At 38.3% G+C, this 26,040-nt stretch overlaps 1 protein-coding gene across 4 annotated transcripts in view; it reads left to right on the top strand.

Moving 5' to 3' along the window:
* Positions 1 to 26,040, top strand: part of SYNE1 (spectrin repeat containing nuclear envelope protein 1) — a gene marked incomplete at both ends in the record, with an annotated part of 450,185 nt that overhangs the window by 253,405 nt on the left and 170,740 nt on the right. For all 4 annotated transcript variants that reach the window (XM_079716491.1, XM_079716490.1, XM_079716492.1 and 1 more), the window contains 15 exons: positions 2,534 to 2,871; positions 3,060 to 3,204; positions 3,872 to 4,090; positions 5,030 to 5,289; positions 6,918 to 7,083; positions 7,423 to 7,578; positions 9,899 to 10,051; positions 10,880 to 11,062; positions 11,814 to 11,951; positions 15,649 to 15,834; positions 16,524 to 16,646; positions 16,995 to 17,177; positions 18,252 to 18,395; positions 23,082 to 23,276; positions 24,360 to 24,500. In XM_079716491.1, the coding sequence (XP_079572617.1) occupies positions 2,534 to 2,871; positions 3,060 to 3,204; positions 3,872 to 4,090; positions 5,030 to 5,289; positions 6,918 to 7,083; positions 7,423 to 7,578; positions 9,899 to 10,051; positions 10,880 to 11,062; positions 11,814 to 11,951; positions 15,649 to 15,834; positions 16,524 to 16,646; positions 16,995 to 17,177; positions 18,252 to 18,395; positions 23,082 to 23,276; positions 24,360 to 24,500 (2,730 nt within the window). The remainder of the gene's footprint in view (positions 1 to 2,533; positions 2,872 to 3,059; positions 3,205 to 3,871; positions 4,091 to 5,029; positions 5,290 to 6,917; positions 7,084 to 7,422; positions 7,579 to 9,898; positions 10,052 to 10,879; positions 11,063 to 11,813; positions 11,952 to 15,648; positions 15,835 to 16,523; positions 16,647 to 16,994; positions 17,178 to 18,251; positions 18,396 to 23,081; positions 23,277 to 24,359; positions 24,501 to 26,040) is intronic.

Raw genomic sequence — 26,040 nt, 5'->3', positions numbered from 1 at the left:
ATTTAGTACATTTTTACCTTTTCATGTTGGTTCAGGCCACTGTTAAATTTTTTTCAAAAAACTATGTCCCCATTCTGAGGGTTGTCTTTTGGTCTTGTTTATGGTTTCCTTTGCTGTGCAAAAGCTTTGAAGTTTCATTAGGTCCCATTTGTTTATCTTTGTTTTTATTTCCATTTCTCTAGGAGTCCAAAAGGATCTTGCTGTGATTTATGTCATAGAGTGTTCTGCCTATGTTTTTCTCTAAGAGTTTGATAGTTTCTGGGCTTACATTTAGGTCTTTAATCCATTTTGAGCTTATTTTTGTGTATGGTGTCAGGGAATGATCTCCTAGGGGTAAAACAGGAATAAAGACACAGACCTACTTGAGAATGGACTTGAGGATATGGGGAGGCGGAAGGGTAAGCTGTGACAAAGCGAAAGAGAGGCATGGACATATATACACTACCAAACGTAAAGTAGATAGATAGTGGGAAGCAGCCGCATAGCACAGGGAGATCAGCTCGGTGCTTTGTGACCGCCTGGAGGGGTGGGATGGGGAGGGTGGGAGGGAGGGAGACGCAGGAGGGAAGGGATGTGGGAACAGATGTATATGTATGACTGATTCACTTTGTTATAAAGCAGAAACTAAAAAAAACAAAAACAAACAAACAAAAAAAACTATGTCCCTATAGCTGTAGAGATAGAGATGCAGTATTTAACCCAGAGTGAAGAATCAAAACAGAAGTTACCTGGAATTTTCATTCTTGAAAAACATCTGTCATGTAAGCTTGCTTCTGTTGATTTGGTGATTTTTGAACCAAACTCTTGAATCTGCTAAGGTGGCCCTACTTCTGCCATTTGTGATTGGTAGTCTTATTGATTGTCTTGGCCCAAATGACTAAAGGTCACGGTTCTGGTGGCATTTCTAACCTCCACCGCTGATTCTTTGCTTTGCCATCCTCACTCTTTCCTCATTAAGTGCTAATCTTACATGTACTTTCTCTACCACTTCTCTGCATCTTTGCTTGACAGTAATGGCTTGTCTTGTCCAGCCACTGATGGCCAATTAGAGTGTTTCCTTTCCTTCTGGATTTGAATGGACTTCATTGCACAGGGCTCAGCTTTCCAATCTTCAACTTTTCTATCGTAGTCTCTATGCAAGACTTATAGGCTACTATTTCACTACCAGAAATGACTATTTAGTCTGGTAAATGCCGTTTTGGAAGTTTGGTGTTATTACACTCCCTTTTTTCCCTTCCAGCTTTATTGAGGGATAATTGACACAGAAAATGGTGAGATATTTAAAGTGTACAATGTAATGGTTTGATATATGTATACATTGTGAAAGAATTCCTTCTTCAAGTCAATTAACAAGTTAACACATCCATCACATCACGTATTTATCTTTATCTTTTTTTTTTTGGTGAAAACATTTAATTGCTACTTGTTAAGCAAATTTCAATTATACGTTACACTGTTATCAGCTACAGTCACCATGTTACACATTAGATCCTCAGACCTTATTCAACTTAAAACTAAGTTTGCACCATTTTTTTTTTTTTTTTTTTTTTTGGCTGCACCACACAGCTTGTGGGATTTTAGTTCCCCAACCAGGGATTGAACCTGGGCCCTCAGCAGTGAGATCATGGAATCTTAACCCCTGGACCACCAGGAATTCCCAAAAAGTTTGCACCATTTTACCAACCTCTCTATTTTGTTCACCCTGCAGCCCCTGGCAACCAGTTTTCTACTCTAAGTTTCTCTGATTTCAGCTTTTGCTTTTTTTTTTTTTTTTTTTTTTAGAGTCCATATGATATTTGTGAGACCATGTGACATTTATCTTTTTCTGTCTGGCTTATTTCACTTACAGTAATATCCTCCAGGTTTGTCCGTGTTTTTGGAAATGACAGGACTTCCTTCTTTTTTAAGGCTGAATAATATTCCAAGGTGTGTATTTTTTTTAAATTCATCCATCTGTGGATGGACACTTAGGTTGTCTCCATACCTTGACTATTGTGAATAGCATGGCTATGAACATGAGAGTACAGATATCTCTTCGAGATAATGATTTCATTTTCTTTGGATAAATACCCAGAAGTGAGATTGCTGGATCATATTGGCAGTTAATTTCTTGAGGAACTTCCATGCTGCTTTCCATAATGGCTATATCAGTTTACATTCCTACTGGTATTATTATACTCCTACCTAAATGAGTCATTATTTCACTTTGGTGAATATTCATTCTGCCACATATTAGTAAGCATTATATTTTTTCTTTAAAGAGAGGACATTTCAGAACCATCATAAATTTCTATTCCATCTGTGTCCTTGTTTATTTATTTTAACTGCAATAATAAAATTATAACAAGAAGAACAGAAGGGAAAGTAAAGGATAATAATGGATTGCACCCAAAAAATGTTACCAGCTTATCAATTCATTTATACACATACATCCATGTGACTGAAGACTGGAAAAGAAATGGAAAGCATAAATTATTTTTGGCAAACACGTTGCAAAAGAGAGTTGATTATGTTTGCAATTGCTGTTTTTCAGGCTACCTTGACTCAGATGTATAGTCAATGTCAAAGGTACTATCAAGTGTTTCAAGCAGCTAATGACTGGCTTGACGATGCTCACGAAATGTTACAGCTGACGGGCAACGGCCTAGATGTGGAGAGTGCAGAAGAAAGTCTCAAAAACCACATGGAGTTTTTTAGTACAGAGGATCAGTTCCACAGCAATCTGGAGGAGCTCCAAGGCCTAGTAGCCAAGCTGGACCCACTCATCAAGCCAACTGGAAAAGAGGACTTAGCACAGAAAATGGCCTCCCTGGAAGAGAAAAGCCAGGGGACAATACAGGAGTCACACGTCCAATTAGATCTCTTGCAGAGGTATTGGAGTTGTTTTGCTCTTTATATTCTAGTGAAATGGATTTTCACATGGAAAATGGAATATACTAATGATATACATTATCGTTCATTCTTTTCTCTTAAGTATCACTAGACATATTGACATCAGAGCTCTGCATAGACATGTGTGATTTTAAGTTGCTTATTGATGTGTGTTGGATTTTTTCAAGATGTGCAGCTGAATGGCAGGATTACCAGAAAGCAAGGGAAGAGGTTATTGAATTGATGAATGATGCAGAAAAGAAACTGTCTGAGTTTTCTTTATTGAAGACTTCTTCCAGTCATGAAGCAGAAGAAAAATTGTCAGGACACAAGGTTAGTTTTATTGTTTTTTTTTTAATATTCTTTCATTGTAGCTGTAATGGGTCTTTGCAATATGATAGTTCCAGAAACAAGTCAATAAATCTTCATTTCCACCTGAGCTTTTTCAACACAAAAAGGATACATTTAACCACATTTCATAGCAGTTTTTACTTAATTAAATGCTGTCATCTTTTTAGGATCCCCTTTAGAAATACATAGCTAGGTTTAAAAAGACACATTCAGAGCAATTTGCTTCTGATAAGATGTGATACAGTAGATTTCAGTAAATAATTTCTGGTGTAACTTAGATTAATTCAATTAAAATTCAAAAATTAATAACTGAGTCTCACTCATATCACAGCAATATAAGGTAGAATGTGACATACTTAAATATCAAATTCCATTCACTTATATTTTTGCTAGTTTTTAAAAATGGGAGAATGTCATCTCAAGCAGCATGTAAATGTTTGTTTGTAATAAATACGTATTCACCTTACCTCTTTAAAAAAGCCAAGCCTAACTCAATTACAAATTAATTGTAAAAGTAAGAATTACCAGAGGAAAATAAACATATGTAGGAACATTTCCTTTTGCGGATAATTTTAGGCTTTACCAAAATCCATGGAGCTTTTGAAAACAACCATCTCTCCCCTCAACCTCTGTTCCTCTACCCACCCAGGCTTTAGTGTCAGTAGTTAACTCTTTTCATGAGAAAATTGTGGCCTTAGAGGGTAAAGCTTCAGAACTGGAGAGAACCGGAAATGGCGCCAGCAAAGCAACCATAAGCAGGTCGATGACAGCTGTCTGGCAGCGCTGGACACGGCTCCGCGCTGTGGCCCAGGACCAGGAGAAGATACTGGAAGATGCAGTGGATGAGTGGAAGAGCTTTAACAATAAGGTAATCTCCATTACTGATGGGCTCAAAGTATTGTTTCTTTGCTGATGAGAATGTATTTTGAAAAGTGGTATTTTGCTCCTTTTTTCAAATTGGCCTTATGAAAGTAAAAAGCCTTTCTAAAAAAATCTCTATTTACATTGATGTGAAAACCAAAATATGAAATAAAATACATATGCAATGTGCAATTTAGTCCCAAGTCTGGGTCCAGTTATTTTAATAGGAAATAAGCCAAGTAATCACATTTTGAAAGGAGGACAAGCCCATTTTGCCCCATTTGTGAGGCTCTTAGTGACACTTTCTTTCCTGGCCCTGAAAAAGTGCAAAACACTTTGTCGTTGCCATGAAATAAGCAGGAATTTAACTCATTTTCCAAATCCTGTTTAATTTAATATCTTCCCTTTTAAGTAGGGTTCAAGTTTTAAGCCACATGTTCCTTTATGACTCAAAGGCACTTATTCACGTTAGCATAAGTATTGAAAAGAGTTTTTCTTTTATCTGTTTAGTAAAAGAGAATTTTTTAAAAAACCTTTTTCTATGTTATGAAATGTCTGATTGCCCTATTATTATTATATTATTATTATTATTTATTTATTTATTTTTGGCCACGCCATGCGGCATGTGGGATCTTAGTTCCCTAACCAGGGATCGAACCCGTGCCCCCTGCATTGGGAGCACAGAGTCTTAAACATTGGAGTGCCAGGGAAGTCCCTGCCCTGATGTTATTTTGAGATTAAATCTTAAAACCCAGGATAATAGTAGTGGTCTTTCCTTCCATGTTAAGGAGATTGTTCACATTTTAGTTTCCTAAGATTTAGAGTTGACACCATCATCTTTAACGTGCTCCAGTGCATTAGTGTCAGATTTGGCATTTATGGGAATCGCCCTCTTTTTTTTCAGTTTATTTACTTTGAACTTCATAGTATGTACATTTGTCATCAGGTTAAAAAAGCCACTGAAATGATTAATAAGCTGCAAGATAAATTACCAGGAAGTTCAGCAGAGAAAGCCTCAAAAGCAGAACTCTTAACTCTTCTTGAATATCATGACACATTCATTCTGGAGCTGGAACAGCAACAGTCGGGCTTACGGATGCTAGAGCAGCAAGCACTGAGCATGCTCCAGGATGGGGCCACGCTGTACCCTGGAGAAGAGCCACCCACTGTGCAGGAAATCACGACAATGCAGGACCAGTGCCTGAAGTAATTATACACCCGCTCTCATTCTCTGCTTCTAAACTTGGCCATGACCCAAAGGGCCAAATGTGGTATTAAGAGTCTGGGGGTGCTCCCCCCACACCACCTTAAAAATGTGGGACTCTGTTCCTGTCATCCTTGCTATCTAGTACATATCTAGTCGTACTTAGAAATATAGTAATGAACCAGATACAATCTCTGCCTTCAGGTAGTTTACAGTCAAGCAGCAGAGGTAGACAACTAAAGATGCAAGGATGGTGGGGGGGCACTAAGGGAAATCAAAGCAGAGGCAACTAATCTAGGAGAGGAGTCAAGGAAGGCTTCTCTTCAGAAGGGTATTGAAGCTAAAGACTAAGCAGGCTTAAGCCAGCCAGTGAGGTGGGAGGAGAGTTCTGCAAACAGGGGAATAGCAAGTAAGAAAGCGCGGAAGGAAGCATGTCACCTCAGGGGAACTCTTGGGTGATGGGGCGATTCATGAGACATAAAGCTTAAAAGGTGAACAGTTGGGAGCTATTGAGTACTTGGTTTTGATAAATCTTGATAACTCATTGGCTAAACTGGATGACACATAGATTAGAGCAAGGATGATACCAAAGTCCAGGTAAATAATAGTCATTTACTGATAGTGAACTTAGAGAAAGTTAATCTTTTATTTATTTGTTTGTTTGTTTGTTTGTTTATTTATTTATTTATTTATTTATTTATTTATGGCTGTGGTGGGTCTTCATTGCTACACACAGGTTTTCTCTAGTTGTGGAGAGTGGGGGGCCACTCTTCGCTGCGGTGTGTGGGCTTCTCTTGTTGTGGTGCACGGGCTCAGTAGTTGTGTCACATGGGCTCAGTAGTTGTGGTGCACAGGCTTAGTTTTTCTGCGGCATGTGGGATCTTCCCGGACCAGGGTTTGAACCTGTGTCCCCTGTGTTGGCAGGGGGATTCTTAACCACTGTGCCACCAGGGAAGTCCTGAAAGTTAATCTTAATGATATGTAACCAGCCTGATTCACTTATGGGGCCAGAGAGGAAACATCACTATGTAATTTAACTCCTGTATTAACTACTATTACTCATACATGTCCTACATTCACCCCTTCACTTATAGATGAGTTCAGGATAATCTGACTCCACGTGTTTAAATCTTTCTAACCAAATTTATGTCAATTCAAATAAAGACTTACAATTTGGATGTTGAACATTATTAATCATAAAATTTCCAAAGTTTGAGTCTTTATTTAAAGACTAGTTTCTAATAGGCACAAATATTCCAGTTACACATTACTTTTAAAGGCTGATGATTCTGCACCATGAGTAGATTTTCAAAGAGGAAATAAATAAACAATCTCCAGGTTACTCTCGACGAGAAAATGAATTGCAGTTTAGTGGCATGGGAGTATGTCAGCTCCCAATTTTCCAGGGATAAATCATTCACTTCACATGATGTATTTTCTTCTGTTATACTTGAAGTAAACTTAAATGTTTCTGAAAATTATCTGGCAGTTTGGGGGAAGTGTCTTTACTTGGAAAAAAGATAGGTGGCTTCACTTTTTTAATGTCTGTTTTTGACAATTTGATATCATATATTGGGGGGTTCCTTTCATTTCAATCTACATCTGCTTTCTCCCTTTATTGTTTCTAAAGCATACAGGAGAAAGTGAAGAAGAGCGGAAAGGTGGTAAGGCAGGAGCTGAAGGAGCGAGAAGTGGTGGAGACCCTAATCAATTCAGTAAAATCTTGGGTTCAGGAAACGAAGGAGTATTTGGGGAATCCAACAATAGAAATAGATGCTCAACTTGAAGAACTTAAGGTACAAAACTCATTCCCTAGACCCATCATGTTAAAAAATTGTCCTGCTTTTAATCAAATGTATCTGTTTATATTCAATGAAATAATTGAATTAAAAAATTTTAGAAATGTTTTCCATAAAAGACTTTTAGTATTATTTCATTGGGCTTTCTTTTGTTCTGTATAAAGTGGACATGCTTCTTATTGAGACTAAAGAAAATTTTGCTTTTTGTAACTGTGTTTCTCTAATTCCACACTTAATCATATTTTGAGGAACAATACATAGCTTTGTCTCTGTATCCATAAAAATTAATTTCCTTATCAGGCTCCCAGAACTTTCTTACGTTGATCTTTTCTTCAGATTCTCCTAACAGAAGCCACAAATCACCGACAGAACATTGAGAAAATGGCTGAAGAACAGAAGAATAAGTATCTTGGTCTTTATACTATATTACCTTCTGACCTCTCTCTTCAGCTAGCTGAAGCAGCCTTGGACCTAGGAACTATCCATGATCAGGTAAACCTATGGTCAAGAAAGAGTACTTTTCCACTCTTTTATAGGCTCAGCACTCTTGTATGAGAGTTCGTTTTTTTCACAATCCTGTCTTCATGGAAACAGAGTTAAAAAAAAAGATCAGTATAAAATAATATTATTAAATTAGAGGTCTTATTCATAGGCAAGAAGCATATGAGAAGATATTAGATGTTAACAATACTGTCAAACATTAAAGATAATTTATCTGCTTCCAAAAGGAAATTACTCAAAGAAACAAAGATACATTTCATATATTCAACAAATATTTATTGAGTATCCAGAGTCTGCCAGGCACTCTTCTTTGGTTGTTTCAGTTCAGCAAGATGTAGTAGGTGAAGATATTTGAAAAAAGGGAAAATCAGAGTTAAAAAAAATAAGGTAAAACCAGGAATGAGTTTTCTACCCCAAATGCATGCTATAGGGTCCTGTATTGTGTCTAGAGGAAGTCCTATCAGTCTAACTCTAAGTTCCAAATAACTAAGGAAAGGAATGTGTATAAATTTTAAAACAAATCTTTTTTTTAATTTAACAAATTGCTACATAGCCATTCATAGTACTGAGATCAGAGAGATATTTCTATCTTAACTCCTCGTAAAGAACATACACTTTCACGTTGGGAAAATAGCTTCGGTAGCATTTGTATGGAAACATAATGGGTTTTAGGACCTTCTTGGTGGCCTAACACTAAAGCAGTTTAGTTAAAACTGGTCTACAGAAGATAAAGGGAAGATAATTCTAAACTACTACATGAAATGGAAAGTAGTATTGCATTGTAGAAACTATGAAACTATAAAATTCATGTAAGTGTGCTGTACCTTTTAGACTCTCCAGTGTATGATGCAAAGTGTTTAAAAATTTTCAACAAAGTCTAATTCTACTGCATCCTACTATTGACCTAAACTAAAATATTATTTTCTATTTTAAGTATTAAAATGTTAATTTTAATACTAATATTTTACAGTATTATTTATTTGGTTTTTCTTCTTGGACATTGGAAGATCTTTTGGGAAGGATGATTTGGCGAGTTCAGATCTTAAAAAAAGAAGTTCAAATTTCAGGGTTTTTCCCTCTGGATAAATTTCCCTATAATAGAGTTATTCACATGCATTCCATTTACGTTAGTGCTCAACTCAAAATAATGAAGTCAAAAAAAGTACTCTTTTTTTTTTTTTTTTTTTTTTAATGTGGTACGCGGGCCTCTCACTGTTGTGGCCTCTCCCGTTGCGGAGCACAGGCTCCGGACGCGTAGGCTCAGCGGCCATGGCTCATGCTCCGCGGCATGTGGGATCTTCCTGGACCGGGGCACGAACCCGTGTCCCCTGCATCGGCAGGCGGACTCTCAACCACTGTGCCACCAGGGAAACCCCAAAAAGTACTCTTTTAATGGTGTATTTCCTCACTACTAAGGAGATTTGATTTGCTATTTTTATATATTACAAAATGATCAGCACAATAAATCTAATTAGCATTCAAAACCATACATAGTTATAAAACTTTTTTTTCTTGTGATGAAAACTTTTAAGAAGTACTCTGTTAGCAACCTTCAAGTATGCAATATAAGATTGTTAACTATAGTCACCATGCCATACATTACATCTTCATCACTTAAAGAGATTTTTTTAAGGCCTTTCATTTATACAAAGAACATATTTCTTTACCATCTTCCCTTCAACATTTTATTATAAGCAAAATATGAATGTTTGTTATCATATCAAATCAAAGCCATTAGAAACTTGTAAATATTAACTGAGATTTTTCATTTTCCTTTCCATTGGACATGTTCTGTGCTTTTTTGTCATACTATACAGAGGTAATTGGAAGTTAGAAAAAGAGTTAACAGATCATTAACAGCTACTTATGAAAAGGTGCATGGACACAAATCTGTGTGCCTCCAATTATCTGGAATCGTCTTCCATTTTATGAAGAAAAAGGCTTAGAAGAGTTTGTATGTTTAGGGTCACAGAGTTAGTAAGTGGAGAAGATAGAATTCAAAGTCAGCTATCTGCACTGCTTCCTGTAAACATCTGATGAGTGAATCACTGTACATGCATTGCTTGTTCCTTTGCTGAAATAGCAGCAGAAAGAGGTGCAGTTAATACGTAAAATGGTGGGAAGTAAGGCTGCAGGGAAAACCATGAGAGCTTGTAATTGCACGTGGCTGGCTTGTTGAGGCACTTTGATGCCAAAGCGGTGTTGATGACCTAAAGTGCCTCTTGTCAATATCTGAAGATGGAGATATATGTTAGTATTAATTATCCAATTTTTACCATGGTTGATTTTGCTGTTCTCATTGATTATTTAGATCCAGGACAAAATAAAAGAAGTTGAACAGAGCAAGGCCATGAGTCAGGAATTCAGCCAGCAAATTCAGAAGATAGCCAAAGATCTCACAACTATTCTAACCAAGCTGAGAGCAAAGACAGATAATTTAGTTCAAGCTAAAACTGACCAAAAGGTAAGGAAGGAGAAGTGGAAATATAAGGGGTGCTCTTGAATGAATTAAATATTTTGAGTGCATTCGTTTATTTTGAAGATACAGAAGAAAAAAAAAAAACTTCCTTGATTAGCAGGCTTCATGAAAACCAGAGAGTAAAGGCAGGCAGTAAAAAAAAAATGTAAATACAATAATATAGAGCTACTTATATCATATAATTTATTATCACAGTTAAACTGTATTCATAAATATACATGCATATATAGTGTCAAAGGACTAAATGATGGTTTAGGATTACAAGTATATAAATTTCAAAATGAAGGATTTTTTTTTTTTTTTTTTTTTGTGGTACGCGGGTCTCTCACTGTTGTGGCCTCTCCCGCTGCAGAGCTACAGGCTCCGGACGCGCAGGCTCAGCGGCCATGGCTCATGGGCCCAGCCGCTCCGTGGCATGTGGGATCTTCCTGGACCGGGGCACGAACCCGTGTCCCCTGCATCGGCAGGTGGACTCTCAACCACTGAGCCACCAGGGAAGCCCATGAAAGATGTTCTTGGTAGTTAAATCCCTGTTCTCATTTTGCCAATGAGTAAAGTGACTAATCCTTTTTGGGTGGGACAGAAGGAAAATTTTAGCTCTCTTAGCCTCGTGGGAAATAAACACCAGGGTTACAAAACATCCTGCTCTGCGTTTTCAACTGAAGAAACAGAAATGAACCGATCATAGTTGAATTATTCTTATATATTTGGCTTCTACAAAAATCATCTAAAATATAATCCTTCTGATTCTGGAAAATCTGGAGAAATTTATTATCTACAGTCTAACGTTCTTTCCTTTTGATGACCATCCAGGTGCTAGGAAAGGAATTAGATGTCTGTAACTTAAAATTAATGGACCTGGATGAAGCAGTACAAAAATTCTCGGAACAGAATGGCCAACTGGGTAAACCACTGGCCAAGAAGATAGGAAAACTGACTGAACTTCGCCAGCAGGCCATTAGACAGGCCGATAACCGGCTCTCTAGGCTCAGCCAGGTATGTTTTCCCAGCCGGTAATCAACATTCTCTGAAGCCAAAATTCAATTTTCTATTTTTTGCTTTTAAAAATAAGTGAAAAGATAATATGGACAATGATGAGAGTAATTTAAGTGTAGCTTATTTCATACCATGCCTGTATTCCTAAGATTTACATGTAAACCTGACTTTATTTTATATCAAACCATATTATAAATTTGACAAAGGTGTTCATATAAATGGACATTTTATAAATAAGTAAATATATATATATATATATATATATATATATATGTTTGCCTTTACTTAATTGGTTCAGGTCACACATCATCATAATTGTTGAGCATAGACTGAACTTTTGCAAATTGATTATGTTTCTTTCTGCAATCAGGGATGAGTTAAATCAGAATTTGCAACCAATAAATTATAATATTGAAACCTATAATCCCCACCTACCACCTCCTTACTCAGTGAGGGTAGAGTAGGAAAGGAGAGAGAGAGAAGAGCTAGGTAGAGGAATAAGAGATAAGAATGGAGAATTTTTTTAAAAGATTATTCAACCATAGTAAGAACTTGGACTTTATCCTAAAGTCACTGGGAAGTCCTTAATAGATGTTCAATAAGCAAATAATTTTTCATGATACCTTTAGATATCACAGATATGATAATGATCAATTCCTAGGATTATTATATCCAAAGAGAGATCAAAGACTGATTTCTAGCTCAGGAAGCAGAGTTTACATTTGTTATCTGAATGTTAATGATTTTTCAGGCAGCATCCCATTTAGAAGAATACAATGAAATGCTGGAGTCAATTCTGAAGTGGATTGAGAAAGCTAAAGTCTCAGTACATGGAAAGATTGCATGGAATTCTGCAAGCCAACTTCGGGAACAATACATTTCACATCAGGTAACTTTGGGAAAATAGTTTTCAAAGAGTAACTAAGAGAGTGCTTTGATTTAACTGGCTAGGCTGACAGAAAATTTAGAGGACCATGATGTAAAATTATTTTAGGTGCCAGGAAAAAAGAAAGGTAAGGTAGCCCTAACAACTTGTCCAGGGGATTGAAAGAAAGTAGCTACCCATGAGATTTCATAAGACCATATATATAAATAAACATCCTCCTCTGTCTCCCCTAGACTTTCCATTTCCCAAGACCAAAAATAATCATCCAGATAGGACTCTTTTTTTTTTTTTTTTGCACCTTCTTTGAAATAATTATATGCAGGGATATGGTGGGAAATTCTTCCCCAGGAAGAGCTGTAGGGACAGTTGGAAAGATTATAGCCTCCAGACTCAGACTGATGCGGAAACCAAGTTCTGACATTTAGAGCTGTGTAATTTGGAGGAAACTACTTTGTCTCTCAGAATTCAATCTTATCATCAATAAGATGGAGATGTAAATGATATTCGTAATGCAGAGTTATCATGAAGATCAAATGGTTTAACGTATGTGCCATCATCAAGCACAGTCCCTGGCACATGGATCCTCAGTCAGAGTCTCAATCCCATGCCTCTTCCTTCCAGCCCTTCTGGCTGGTCACAGTGGGCTGACCTCCCGCAGGAAGTAGGGGTCAGTTGGGAATGAGTCCACACCACATGGGGGCCGCATTACTTCATTTCCTCTGAAGTTTTCTCTCGACCATATCATCCAGGAAATTATTTCATCCCCTTATAATTTAGGCTTGAATTAGATACAGATATCTAATAGCCAGTTATCTTGCAATCAAATACAAAATGGTCTTCATTTAAGTTACATGAGTATCCTCAAGTATTTTAGATTTTCTCTCTTTTATTCTGATTTATGTATATTCATGTCTTTTAAATGCATCACGTTTTCCATTCCAGTTGACAGGGTTCTAGATCAAAGCTTCATTTTCTCCTTCTTGGCATGCTTTAACAGGTTCCTAATTGGTTTCCCTGTATTTATCTTTCTTCTCTAATCAATCCTGCACACTCCTCTCAAGAAATCTTTCTTAAACAACTACAGAGTTGTTCTGCCTGACGTTATGCATTATACATTAACAGACAAGACTTAAGTTACCATTGGTTGTAAACAATGAAAAAATATTCATTAGAAATCTAGAAATGTAAATTTACGAGAGAGCATTTTAATGATCAAGTTAACAGTATTTTTAAAAGTTCATATTTAAAGAAGTGAGAGCTGTCAAACACTGCTGGTAACTTGATTAAATCTCTTTGAAAAACAATTGGAAAATGTATCGTGATCATGAGAACATTACTACTCTGTAATCCGAAATGTAGGACATATTTTATATGAGTATTAATGACTATACTGGAATTTTAAAGAAAACTTAAATGTCAAATAAGTTTTCTGAGTAAATTTTTGGATTTCATAAAATATAATGTAGTCTTTAAAATAACCAAGAAGGTAGTTTTTTGTTTTGGTATGGTTTTTGTTTTTTTTTAAATAGCTCCAGCTCTCATTCATTTATGTATTCAATAATCACTTATGGAGTGCTTTCCAAAGCTAGGAATTTTGTTAGGCATTTGAAACACAAAGGATATTCCATGCCTCTGCCCCATGGAGTTGATAATTAAAGAGAGAAAGGAGATAGAAAGACAGATCTAGACAATTACAATACAGTGTGATAAGTGCAGGGATTGAGAGCCCAAGATGCTGAAGGAGCTCATGGGAGGTACCCAAGCCAGACTGCCCAGGATTTGAGAAGAATAAGGAAGGAAAAGGTGATTCTGAGCTGAATCCTGAAAGACACGCAGCCTACTTGTCGTGGAGTTTTAGACAAAACCGCGTGTTGAAATCCCGGCAGTAGGAGTGAGGGGTGCTCTAGCTGGTGCACTGGCGAGGAGGTCTGCAGAGAGCTGGAAAGAGGGAGAAGACAAAGACAGATCATGGAAGCCTGTTAAGAACTTGGCCTTTCTCCTGAAGTCACTCTAAGCCTTGGACAGATATTCTGCAGGCAAGTGACAAGCTCAGACTTACAGTTTAAGAAAGATGACTTAGAAGCCTGTGGAAAACAGATGGATGAAGGTAAGACAACTAGAAGGTGGTTTCAGTATTCCAGTAGACAATGACAAGGCCTCTCTTTGGAGGCTGAGAGAGGACAAAAATCAAGGGGTATTACCCAGCAAGAACTCTGGACTTGGAGGCTGTTGGGTGTGGCTGAGAGAGAGGGAGGATCCAAGCATGGTTCCCAGGTGTTTCTGACTTGGGCAGTTCAGTGGGCTGAGTGCGTTGAGGGGCACAGGAGGACAGATGTCAGGTGTTGGTGGTGACCTCACACAGACGTTCAGGAGGAAACTCAGCCTGTCACACACCGTTCTGGGGAGTTCTCCCGTGCCTGAAAACTGCCTGACTTTATCCAAAAACAATGCAGAGAGAGAAAATGCATGGGTTCTAATATCAGGTGAAGAAGGTGGAAAATTGTAGGTATGTTATAATCTCAATTACCTAAAATTATACCCAAACTGAACAGCAGTTATTGCTTAAAGTTATCTCTGAGATATGGGATTATGGACTATTTTATCTTCTTTATTTTTCAATATTTTCTAAGCTTTATAATATATATTATAATATATATAATATAATATGGTATATAATATATATAATATGTTATATAATATATATATGTTATATAATATATATATATATAATATATGTATTTGACATTTATTGTGAGAAAAAAGATGTACTTTATTTTTTAAAATAAGAATCTATTGCCTAAGAGTAATGTCCCATCTCCCATTTCTCCTCTTTACACATCACACACCCCAGGAACCGCACATTTTGTGCTCACTCACTTATGTGCCTTTGCTTATTATGCTGTCCCCTCAGCATAAAATGTCTTTCCTTTTCCTCCCCGTCTGTCAGTACAAACATTCTTCTGACTCAGCTCAGATGTGACTTTTCCAGGAAGCCTTCTCTCAACCCTCCTGCAAGTAGTAGCACATCTCATTTCTGGCATCCTTAACCCTTTCTTCTTTCACTCTGCTCATAAAATGCATATTATATGCTTATTATTCTGTTTATGTTGTTATTAGTCCCAAGAGATGATACTATCTTGAATAACAAGGGCTTTGTTTTATGCCAAGTTGTTTCTACCCCTTTGTCTCACTTAAAGCAAGTGTTTGTGATGCTCTTGTCTTATTTTCATTTCTTAGATCCATATATGATTAGGTCTTAGATACAGAATATGAGACCTGAAAAGCATCGCTTTAGTTTGAATATGAGAAAAGGGGGGCCAGTGACCTGATGAAGATACCCAATGCGTCAGAGCATCACCACTGCTGGAAATACTCACGTCCTGACCCTCACCAGGGAGCCGCTTGGGGTGGCAGATGGAGCACTAGCCTTATGGTCCAGCACAGGTGGCCTCAACAAATTGTTTACAGCTCCTGAAATTTGATTTCTTTTTGAAAAGGGGGTAACAGGAAGTGGGGAGCAGGCACAGGGCTGTGAAGGTTAAACACAGTAAGACACACGACCTACACAATGTGCATGGAAAATGTGAATTACGTCTCCTTACTCCCTCCCCAGTCTGATGGTCTTTAAACCACACCGTATTGATTACCCATACCTCTCTGCCTACCTGTCAATGTCATGAACATTGATAATTCACTCTAGACCATGCTAGAAGAATCTGAAGAGATTTACAACAACCTGGAAGTGATGACTGAGAAATTACAGTACCTCGATAGCGTGTACCATACGGAAAAAATGTCTCGGCAAGTAGCCGACCTGGGACGGGAGACTGAGGGGCTGCGGCAGATGATCAGAATTCATTTGCAGAATCTCCATGATGCTGCCAAGGTAAAACATAAAACTTTTTTTTTTAAAAAAGTAATTTAAATGGAAAAGTCTATCATTAAAAAAACAATCGTGGTTGTATAGCAAACGTAGAGCGCTTACCTCTGATGAGCCTTCTTGACTGTGATGGTTATGGTTGTGTGTCTGACTCACAGTGATGCCAAACAACACCTAAACAGCGGAGTTTGGAGCAGAGAAAGATTTGGGCCATGCAAGGAGAAGGGTGGCTCATGCCCCGCAAAACCCCAAACCCTTTACAGGGTTTCAGCAAAGCAGTTTTAAAGGCCGGGAGAGGGAGAGGGGCTTCACAGCGTGTGTGATCAGCTTGTGCACAGTTCTCTGGCTGGTTGAGGTAACAGGGAGATGTCACAGGGCTGAACAGTATCAGTCCTTAAGCTCCAGGAGGCCTGGGGCTGTGACCTCATGGTCATCAAGCAGTTAACATCTTCCGTCTGGTGGGGGCTTTTCAGCTCCGTTAAACAGCTCAGGAAATGTGCATGAGATACTGTTACCTGGGTACTTCAGAGAGGACCTCAAGCAGAGGGTATTGGGGAGGGGGTCTGCCCCAGAGGCTCTATAGGGTCCTGCCTGGCCCTATAGGGTCCTGCCTGGTTACACGATGCTATTCTCCACCTATGACTTTGGACTTCAAGTGCTTATATATCGACATTCACATGGTTCTTACTCTGCAGGATATGAAAAAATTTGAAACAGAGCTCAGAAACTTACAAGTTGCTTTGGAGCAAGCCCAGACAACACTGACTTCTCCAGAAGTGGGACGTCTTAGTCTCAAGGAGCAACTCTCTCACCGACAGGCAAGCAAAAATAATTCAGGGGAAATGGGTAGGAAGCTATAGTTTTGAAAAAGAAAGGATAGTTAGGAAAAGTAATTTCTAAACTCTGTTATAGTCTGAGCACTGTAGGCATGATTTAAAACAATTCCTGGGAAAATTTGTATAACTTGGGACAGAGGTGTAATTTAGTAAATGTCTCTTGCTTATGAAAGAAACCATTAAAACATAAAATATTTCAGAATATACATTTTAAATGGAAATGTATATTTTATGTATACATATATCTTATGTAAATAAATAAATTATCAAATTTGTATAAGGTATAAAATTTAAAAATTTAGAAGATGAAATATGAACTCGCACTTTCAGCATTTGCTCTCTGAGATGGAGTCACTCAAGCCAAAAGTCCACGCAGTGCAGATGAGCCAGAGCGCGCTCCGGATCCCCGAGGACGTTGTCACCAGCTTGCCGCTCTGCCACGCAGCTCTGCGCCTGCAGGAGGGGGCCAGTCGACTCCAGCACACGGCCATCCAGCAGTGCAACATCGTGCAGGCACGTGCAGCGGGGCCAGCCGGTGTCTGCAGGCGGTCCCCACGCCACCCGCAGAGCAGCAGCAGATGAGTCATGGGCTGCTTTTCTTAGCATTTGCGTGGGCTCGGCCATCAAAACACATCCAGAGTGTTAACTCTGACAGCTTGTTGTGGTTATATAAAATAAGGACATGAGATGCTATCATTTGGATCATCCACAAAAGCCTGGGGAAAGCTCTATTAAAAATATCCTTTGGTGAAAACTATCTTTTAGCAATTATTTTTTTTTATAAAGAACAACTTATGAAGGTTAATTTTTATATTCAGTCATAGATTTTTATCTCCTTATTCATCTGAAAATCATCTAGAACTTTGTAATAAGACTTTACTGCTAGGGTATATAACAGATTTTTTAAAAATATTTCAGCTTATTTCAGCATTTTATTGCCTGAGAAGTACATCCAACTATAACTCTTAGTCTCTTCCCCTAATAAGAGAACAATTATTTACTCAGAAGAAATGACACTATTTCTTATCTACTTTCAACTAATATTTCACCTACTTTATCCAAAAATTGTATACATGTCCTCTCATTAAACCACTAATTGTCTATTTCGTCAACTCTACTTGCATTATCTTGTAATTTTTTAGACAGTAAATTCCTGAGGGTAGAAGTCATGCTTCATTCATTTTTATATCTCCTATTCCAGCACTTAGCTGAGTGCCTTACATATATATTTAGTATTTCTTTGATGGAAAAATGAAGTAATCATGCTTTTCATACTGCTTTCTACCATGTTCTAGACCATGATATTGCCGTCTTTAGGACAATATGGAGGAGAAAGAAGATCTAGCCACTTAACTATTTTCAGTCCATCAATAATCCTGCCAAAATGTTTTAGAGAGAAGGCTCTGAAATATCTGAGCAGAGCTGAGGATTTGAATCATCTAGGAATTTTCCCCATCATTCCTTTGTTCCCTTGACACATGGGTAAATAGGAGTTAGCACCAGAGTTTGGCAGATAGCAGCACAGAAGCACTTACACAGTTATTGACATAGACAGATAATTGTCTTTTTTTTTTCTTTCTTTCAAAGGAGGCTGTGGTGCAATATGAACAATACGAGCAAGAAATGCATCACCTCCAGAAGCTCATAGAAGGAGCTCACAGAGAAATTGAGGATAAGCCTGTGGCCACCAGCAACATCCAGGAGCTGCAAGCCCAGATTTCCCGGCACGAGGTATGACAAGCCAAGTTCAAGGGCAGGACACTGGCTTGGTGAGGATATGTGATTGGTTTCCAGCGGATGAAAGAGAAAGGTCTTCCCTGTCCAGGGCATAATGTGTTGAGTTCTTGGAGAGCCTCTTTGACTCTCTTTACATTTTGAGGGCTATTTTTGCTGATACTTTCCAAGACCCAGTAGCATGAGTCTTCCCCTTGATTCCAAAACCTCTTGACCCAGCATTCATGACATATCTCCAGCACGACCCACTGACTGCCTCCTGCAGAATTCTCACAGTTCAAACACAAAACACACTGTACTCCCTGTCTTTATGGACTGCAAGGAACGGCAGTGCTCTAAGCCTTGCTGCTTTGATGGTCCTCTTTTAAAAGAAGGGGTATTTCTTGTTAAAAAGAAAATCATTTGCTCTTTCACATATAGGTCAATTCACCTCCTTTTACCAGAATCAGAGAACGACTCATGTTGTTTGTTTTGTGGGTTTCCAGATTAAGCCTGTTAGCATCTTCCCCATTTTCAAATGTACCTCCTTCTTTGTACCTTTGGAATCATTATGACCTTAGGACTTGGACACCCCTTGTGCAGACCTGGTCTCAGAGATCATACAAGGAGCTTGAGTGTTCCAGCTCCTTGACAGTTAGCAGTGAATTTCCTTTCCTGACCTGTCAAACCCTATATAGATCACATTTACTCTTTCCTTGGGGGCTGGCTCCCAGCATCATGAATTTTGGAAAGTGACTGGGGGGTGGGGTGGGGTGTGTCTTATTTCTCTGTGCCAAAGATAGACATTCAGTTTTTCCTTCCATCTGCTCTATTTTAACTTCATTGTCATAAGAAACAACAATTTTTCCAAACCAAATATCATAGTAAGATTCCCAAAATATTCAACTGTCACTTTTTTTTTAATTTTTAATTTTATATTGGAGCATAGTTGATTAACAATGTTGTGTTAGTGTCAGGTGTAAGGTTGGAAAATCTTACTTCCCCCCTTTCCAAATGCAGTTCTCTAGTTTCTTGTCACAGCCAGTGAGTGCATCCAACACTTAACATTTGTATATGATTTACAAGTAATGTAAATAAATATCCCACCTACATTTACTTCTACACCATAGATAATCATCTGTGTTAACTATTCATTTCTCTTCTGCCACTAAAGCAGTTAAATGAAAAGTTGTTTCGCAACTATTTGAAACACTGTTTTTATATCAACATTAGACTGTATAATACAAATTTATTTTGAAACTAATTTTAATCCCATTTTGTAAGACCCAGAATTTTGTTGTAACAACTTTTCAGTCACAGCACAGAAAATAATGTTTTAAAAAATCTATCTGGAATAACAATAATTATCATTGCTGCTGTGGCTTTTTTTTTTTTTTTAAACAATTCACAAAGTTTTTAGAGTATCTTTTACAACAACCCTATGAGGTAAGAATTTTTTTGTGTGTATCATCTCCATGTTACCGGTAAGAAAACAAAAACTGCTTTTTTTAGAATGACCTCCTGATCTTCCAGATCTAGTAACTGATAGAAACCAGATTCTAATCTACTACCTTTGGGAACTTCTCTGGCGGTTCAGTGGTTAAGACTCCGAGCTTCCACTGCAGGGGGCATGGGTTCGATCCCTGGACAGGGAACTAAGATCGCACATAAAAGAAAGGACTGATGGTCCAGGAGAATAAACGACTTGCCCAAGATCGTTACAGAGCCGGCTCTCAGCAGAGTCAGCCGTAGACTGTCCTCTGGCTGCTGTCCGGTGCTCCGTTCATTTTGTCACATTTTCTCCTCCCACTTCTAAACATTAGTGTAGATGTGTTAGTTTTGTCATGTGATTTAGATTCCATTTTCTTTTCTTTTTTTTTTTTTTTTTTTTGCGTTACGCGGGCCTCTCCACTGCTGTGGCCTCTCCCGTTGTGGAGCACAGGCTCAGGACGCGCAGGCTTAGCAGCCGTGGCTCACGGGCCCAGCTGCTCCATGGCATGTGAGATCTTCCCGGGCCGGGGCACGAACCCATGTCCCCTGCATCGGCAGGCGGACTCTCAATCAGTGCACCACCAGGGAAGCCCTCCATTTTCATATTTAAAATGAAGTAGTCCTGTGTGAGGCTCATTGTATGTGTAAAACAAACACAGGAAGGAAAGTGCTGCATGGGGAAGGCCAGATGCATAACATAGAATTTTGGAAGAATGATTTTTCCTGTATTTTCTGTCTGCTTTTAATAGAATTTAATCTTGAGGTGAGGCTACTTTCCATATGGATAACTTAAACTCATAAAGATAATGGGTCATTTGTTCATTTCTAAGGAATTCGCATTTTTTTCCTGTAATTTTTCAAATGTTGCATTTAATTCGAAAAAACCTTATCCTGTCGCTTTTAAATGATAGGAGAGAATACTCAGAGCTCTTCGCTTTCCATGTGATGCAGAAGGCCTGCTCCTGTACCTGAAATTCCCACCTGTACACTCATCCTTTGTAATCATTTTCGGAAATACTCAGTAAAAACTAAAAACACGTATGCTTCCTGAGACTGGGGAACACATTAACCCCCTTAGTGCTCCATTTTGATTTAGCAAATTTGACCACTAAGCCACAAAGTTCATGGGATATAGGCAGGTTTATTCTTACAGAAGAAAGTTCTCGAGAGATGTTTCTCCAAGGGAATCACATGAACTAACCATAAAATGCAGATTCTCATAAGCCTAGTACATCAAAAACTTTTGAAGCCTAGACCAGTATTGCATTTCTAACAAACAACTCAGATGAGTTTTTTTTTTTTTTTAATATTGCTACTAGTGTTTTATTTATTTAAAAAAATTTTTGGCTGTGCCGAGTGACATGTGGGATCTTAGTTCCCCGACCAGGGATTGAACCTGCGTCCCCTGCATTGGAAGCATGAAGTCTTAACCACTGGACCACCAGGGAAGTCCCCTAGATGAGTTTTATATACAATAACTTGAGAACATCGATTTAGGAAATGGGCGTTTGCTGTCAGCGTGCTGAGCAGGGTACTGCAGTAGGGGCCATGACCATCCACGTAGGCACAAAGTATGGGAGGACTAAGACTAATTCCATTCACACAGAGTCTTCAAATCTACCAGATGGTGCAAGCCATGGTAAGGAGGCTTAGTGATTTGTCCTATGAAAACATAGAATTCAAGGAGTCCGGTGCGCTGGTAGATGACTTCCATGTGTACACGTTTACCAATTATTATAGAGTACTCATGTGTTAGGCACTAGACCATATGTGGTGAATAGCTACTTAATCACTATTATAAAAATCCTATTAGGTTTAACTAAGTATCTGTAAACCTGAAAGGTAAAGAAGTGATGATTTCTACTTTTTAAATCCTTGCATAAAAAATTCCTGTACTTCTGTACTAGAAAGAAGACAGGATGCTGGCTGAGTTCTGCTGGACGGCTTTCCCTTCCACCCACCCAGTCAGTTTTGGTTGGGAGGGGAGAAACAAAATGACAACAATAGCAAAATGGTATGTGTGTACATATACACATACACATGTACATATACATACATGAATCATTTTGCTCTTGTCCTTTTGTTTGTTTCTGAACTTCAGCTTCAAAGCTCTAGTTTGAGTGTGTATACACACACTATCATTTTAAAGACTCACAAAATGTGTTCTGTACAAACGCTAAATGACAGCTTTTCAGGTGAAGGAGCCAAATAAAAGGAATAGAAAAAAATAGTGGTTTTGTACTTTTAGGGTTAATGTTTTACATGAATGTAATAAAAAAGAATGAATGTTTAAATCTTCATTTTTTAACTTATGTATGCATCTTTTAAGCAAGAAAGTATAAATTTAACATTTTAGAGTTACCATTTTAGATTATTCTTTTAGGATTTTAATATTTTAATATATTAGATTTTTTAAGAGCTATGTGCTATTGAGAATATATTTTCAATTAGCTCTTTGTAAAAGTTTTAAAACTTCTATCTCTCAAAACAATTTTTTTTCAACAACAAAAAAATTTTAAAGCCATTAAAATTGAACCAAACGTCAAGTTCAAAGCTCTAGTTTGAGGCATCAGAAACATTGGAGGCATGATGGCGTACATGAGGGAAAATTTCATGAATGTACAGAATTTTATTTGGGGTGTAATCTGCATAAAAAAATAAGGGTTTCCTAAGTGATATTCACCTTATCTGCAAAAAAGCAACTCCCCAGGTCACAGGAATTAGGAGCAGTTTACTTTGTGATGCGTCTGTCACAAATGACTGCTCTGTTTGACATTCCGGAGGGTAAGAGCTGAGCATTGCGTTTTTGGCAGTGTTAGTCATCACATGACCTAATTTGCCTGGCATGAACCATCTGGCAATTTCAGATTCCTTAGGCATTTTCAAGAAGTTGCCAGGGCTTAACTTCCCATAAATTCCGATCCGGCCCGGAGCGCCTCTCGGGATTATAATCCCCAGCCGCCTGGCGTTGTCTCTGCCGCCGCGCGCGCCGCAGCACCCCTTCCGGCCCCGCCGCGCTGTGGTCTGGCTCGGGGAGCGCGGCAAGCAGGCTCCGCTCTAGCACCGTCCACATCCTGCCTCCCCGCCGCTCCGTCTGGCGCAGCCCTGAGATTTCATTGGCCAGCCCCGGAGGAAGATGAACGCTACTAGTTCTGTTTCCTTCGGATGCTGCTGTGACACCCGGGGCGCGGGGGGACGGGAATGTTTCCTCAGGAGCTGGCTCAGAAAATCAAGGGCTACCAGGAGCAGATCGCTTCTTTGAACTCCAAGTGCAAGATGCTGACCGTGAAAGCCAAGCACGCCACCATGCTGCTGACGGTGACCGATGTGGAGCGGCTGGCGGAGGGGATGGAGGACCTGGACGGGGAGCTCCTCCCCGCGACCTCGGCCCACCCCTCTGTGGTCATGGTAAGTAAGGGTCAAGGCCAGTTTGCTGGGTGCCAGCTCGCTCTCTTCTGTCTCCTGCCTAGTGGCTCTGGGCTCTTCTCCGTGGCTTGGTTTAGTGCTAGGTCTTGCAGATTAGAACTCAGGAACAGTCCCCTTGACTCTCTGACTACCTTTGGGCCAAGGCCAATCTTTGACGCTGTAAACAGTGACAGTTGAAATGAAGCTATTTGTTTGAGACTCCTGAATTACTTAACGTGCTGAAGGTTGGCCCTGCATTTGTTTATAATTTAGCAATAATACTCAGAAGCTCTGAGCTTCAAAACAATTCCTTTGCACAGTTTTCTAGTTTTCTGGGGGATGGGAGAATCATGCTACATATATGTTTTGTGTGTTTTTCCAGCTGAAGCACTGGCTGACTAGGTATGTTTGTGTATTCTGTTGTGTAAATGTTTAATAAATTATGGAAGGAAAGCTATTATTACACAAATAAGAAAATAGAAAATCCAAAGTTTACCTTTGGATTAAAATAAGTTCCATTAATTTCTCTCTGCAACATTATTTCCTCATAACTTTGCATCTAAACTTCGTTAATTAGTTTGATAACTCAGTGTTTTTCAGTGCTGTATATTTTCCACACATAATGTGCTGTGCTTTGGGTAGTGTATAGCCATACCTGGACTCTTTTGGCAATATATTACTCTGGGTGCATTTATCTTGCTAGAATATTTGGAATTTGAAATATCCACAAAAGACCAAGCTTTATTTCATAGACCCTTCTCTCATTTGTATGATTCATGATTTTAATTTATAAAGATACAATCAATCAAGAAAAGGAAAATAAATGAAAGAGATAATTCATCAGCAAGAACACTCTATAATGTGACGTGCATCCCTTATCCCTGTTTGTCTTACAAATGGTCCCTAGGAGCATATTCACGTGAGGACAAAATTTTCAAATAGTAACACAGAATTTGTATGTAAACTTGGGTCTCAGTAATTCTAACTTTTGTTGTATAGTTATCTCTGTTTTGGCCTGTGCGTGCCTGACCAGGTTATCATAGCTAACCAATTTTCATGTCCTTTGGGCAACATTTTATGTGACAGATGACTGCAGGTCGCTGTCACACTTTGCTGTCACCGGTCACTGAGGAGTCTGGGGAGGAGGGAACCAACAGTGAGATTTCCTCTCCACCTGCCTGTCGCTCTCCTTCACCTGTGGCTAATACAGATGCTTCCATTAACCAGGTACCGCCCACTTGGCATTCCTCCAGCTAAGATCTCTGAACGGATGCAGGGCTCCATTCTCTGTTCTTACGAGATTATGGGTATGAATCGTAGACTTTGAGAAACACACCGTTAGGTGTGATAGTTGCACAAACTGTGATTGTCATGTGAGACCAATACTGGCTTAACCCACCATCTCCTCTCCCAGGCTACTGAAATGAGATGAGCAAAAATTAGGTCACAGAAATGATAGCTGGAGAAGGGCCTGTTTTAAGGCATTATGGCTTTGGTTTCTGACAGCTGTCTGTAATGGAGTACTGCATCCTAACAGAAAATGAAATGTTCATGTCACTGTTGTAAAATAACATGATTCTATTGCTGTTTTAACATTTTCACTGAACACAGTTTTGACGCTTACCAGCTCAGATTTTGAAGATGGAAAATTTATGTTCACCGTATCAAACTTTTTCTTTATTTGCTAATTGCCAACAAATATAAAGGCTGTCAGTGTATATTTTGGAGTGCCTAAGTAGATTTGCATTTTTGAGTTTTCTTACTTATCTTTCAATAATCTTAAATTTTATTTTTTATAAAATGGGGACCATAGCTTGCTGTTATGAGGTGTCTTTTTTGTGTACACTATATTAAATATAGATTATATTTAATAGGCCAATAATTTGTAATTTGTTTAATTTGTTTAATATACTATTTCATTAGTTACCAGGATGAATTAAAATATTTTCCTCCAAAGTAAGAATTGAAGCACACTACACAAGACCTAAATGAAAAAGATTAAAGTAAAAAGTTTGTGAGAAACAAAACAAAACAAAACAAAAAAATTAAATAAGTCAAAAATTTTCATGAAAAATATTGGATAGAAATAAAAAAGATGTCAAATATGTCAAAAATTTTCATGAAAAATATTGGATAGAGATCAAAAAGATGCTTTTACAATAACCAAAATTGTTTTAATACGTGTTGAATAATACTTTCTTTTTTTTCCTTTAGCCAAAAAACTAAAAACAATTTTAATTGCCTTATCATGAAACTACTAGTGTTCAAAGAAGTTAAAATTTATTATCAAGGGAGAAGCATTGAACAGTACAAGTGTTCTATAAGCTATATTACAAATCAATCATACTATTTTTATTTTAAAGCAAAAGCATTCAAAATAGGATTTCTGTGATAAAAAGAACCTACCTCCCCCTAAAAAGGGAAAATGAAACGATGAAACCTTCAGATAAGACAGTTCTCTTGGAGTGAATTCCCTGGTCAGGCAACTAAGATCCTGCAAGCTGTGTGGCACGGCCAAAAAAAAAAAAAAAAAAATCTCTTGGTAAAAATATGTGTAGCTTTAGGGAACATATCAATTCATGCCTTCATCAGATACATTGTGAGCACCTGCTGGGCATAAAACCTTGTGCTGGGTCCCAGAGATGTAACAAAGGCGGAGACAGCAGTGGCCCTTGCCCTCAAGCACCTTGTAATCTAGAGAAAAAGCGGCCATACGATGAATAATAACAAAAGTGATGAGAGGAAATTAAAAAAAAAAAAGTTCACA

Source organism: Hyperoodon ampullatus (assembly GCF_949752795.1).
Source record: "Hyperoodon ampullatus genome assembly, chromosome: 12".
Classification (NCBI taxonomy): domain Eukaryota; kingdom Metazoa; phylum Chordata; class Mammalia; order Artiodactyla; family Ziphiidae; genus Hyperoodon; species Hyperoodon ampullatus.
Note: the sequence above shows the minus strand (reverse complement) of the source record. Positions and strands in the feature narration are given on the sequence as shown.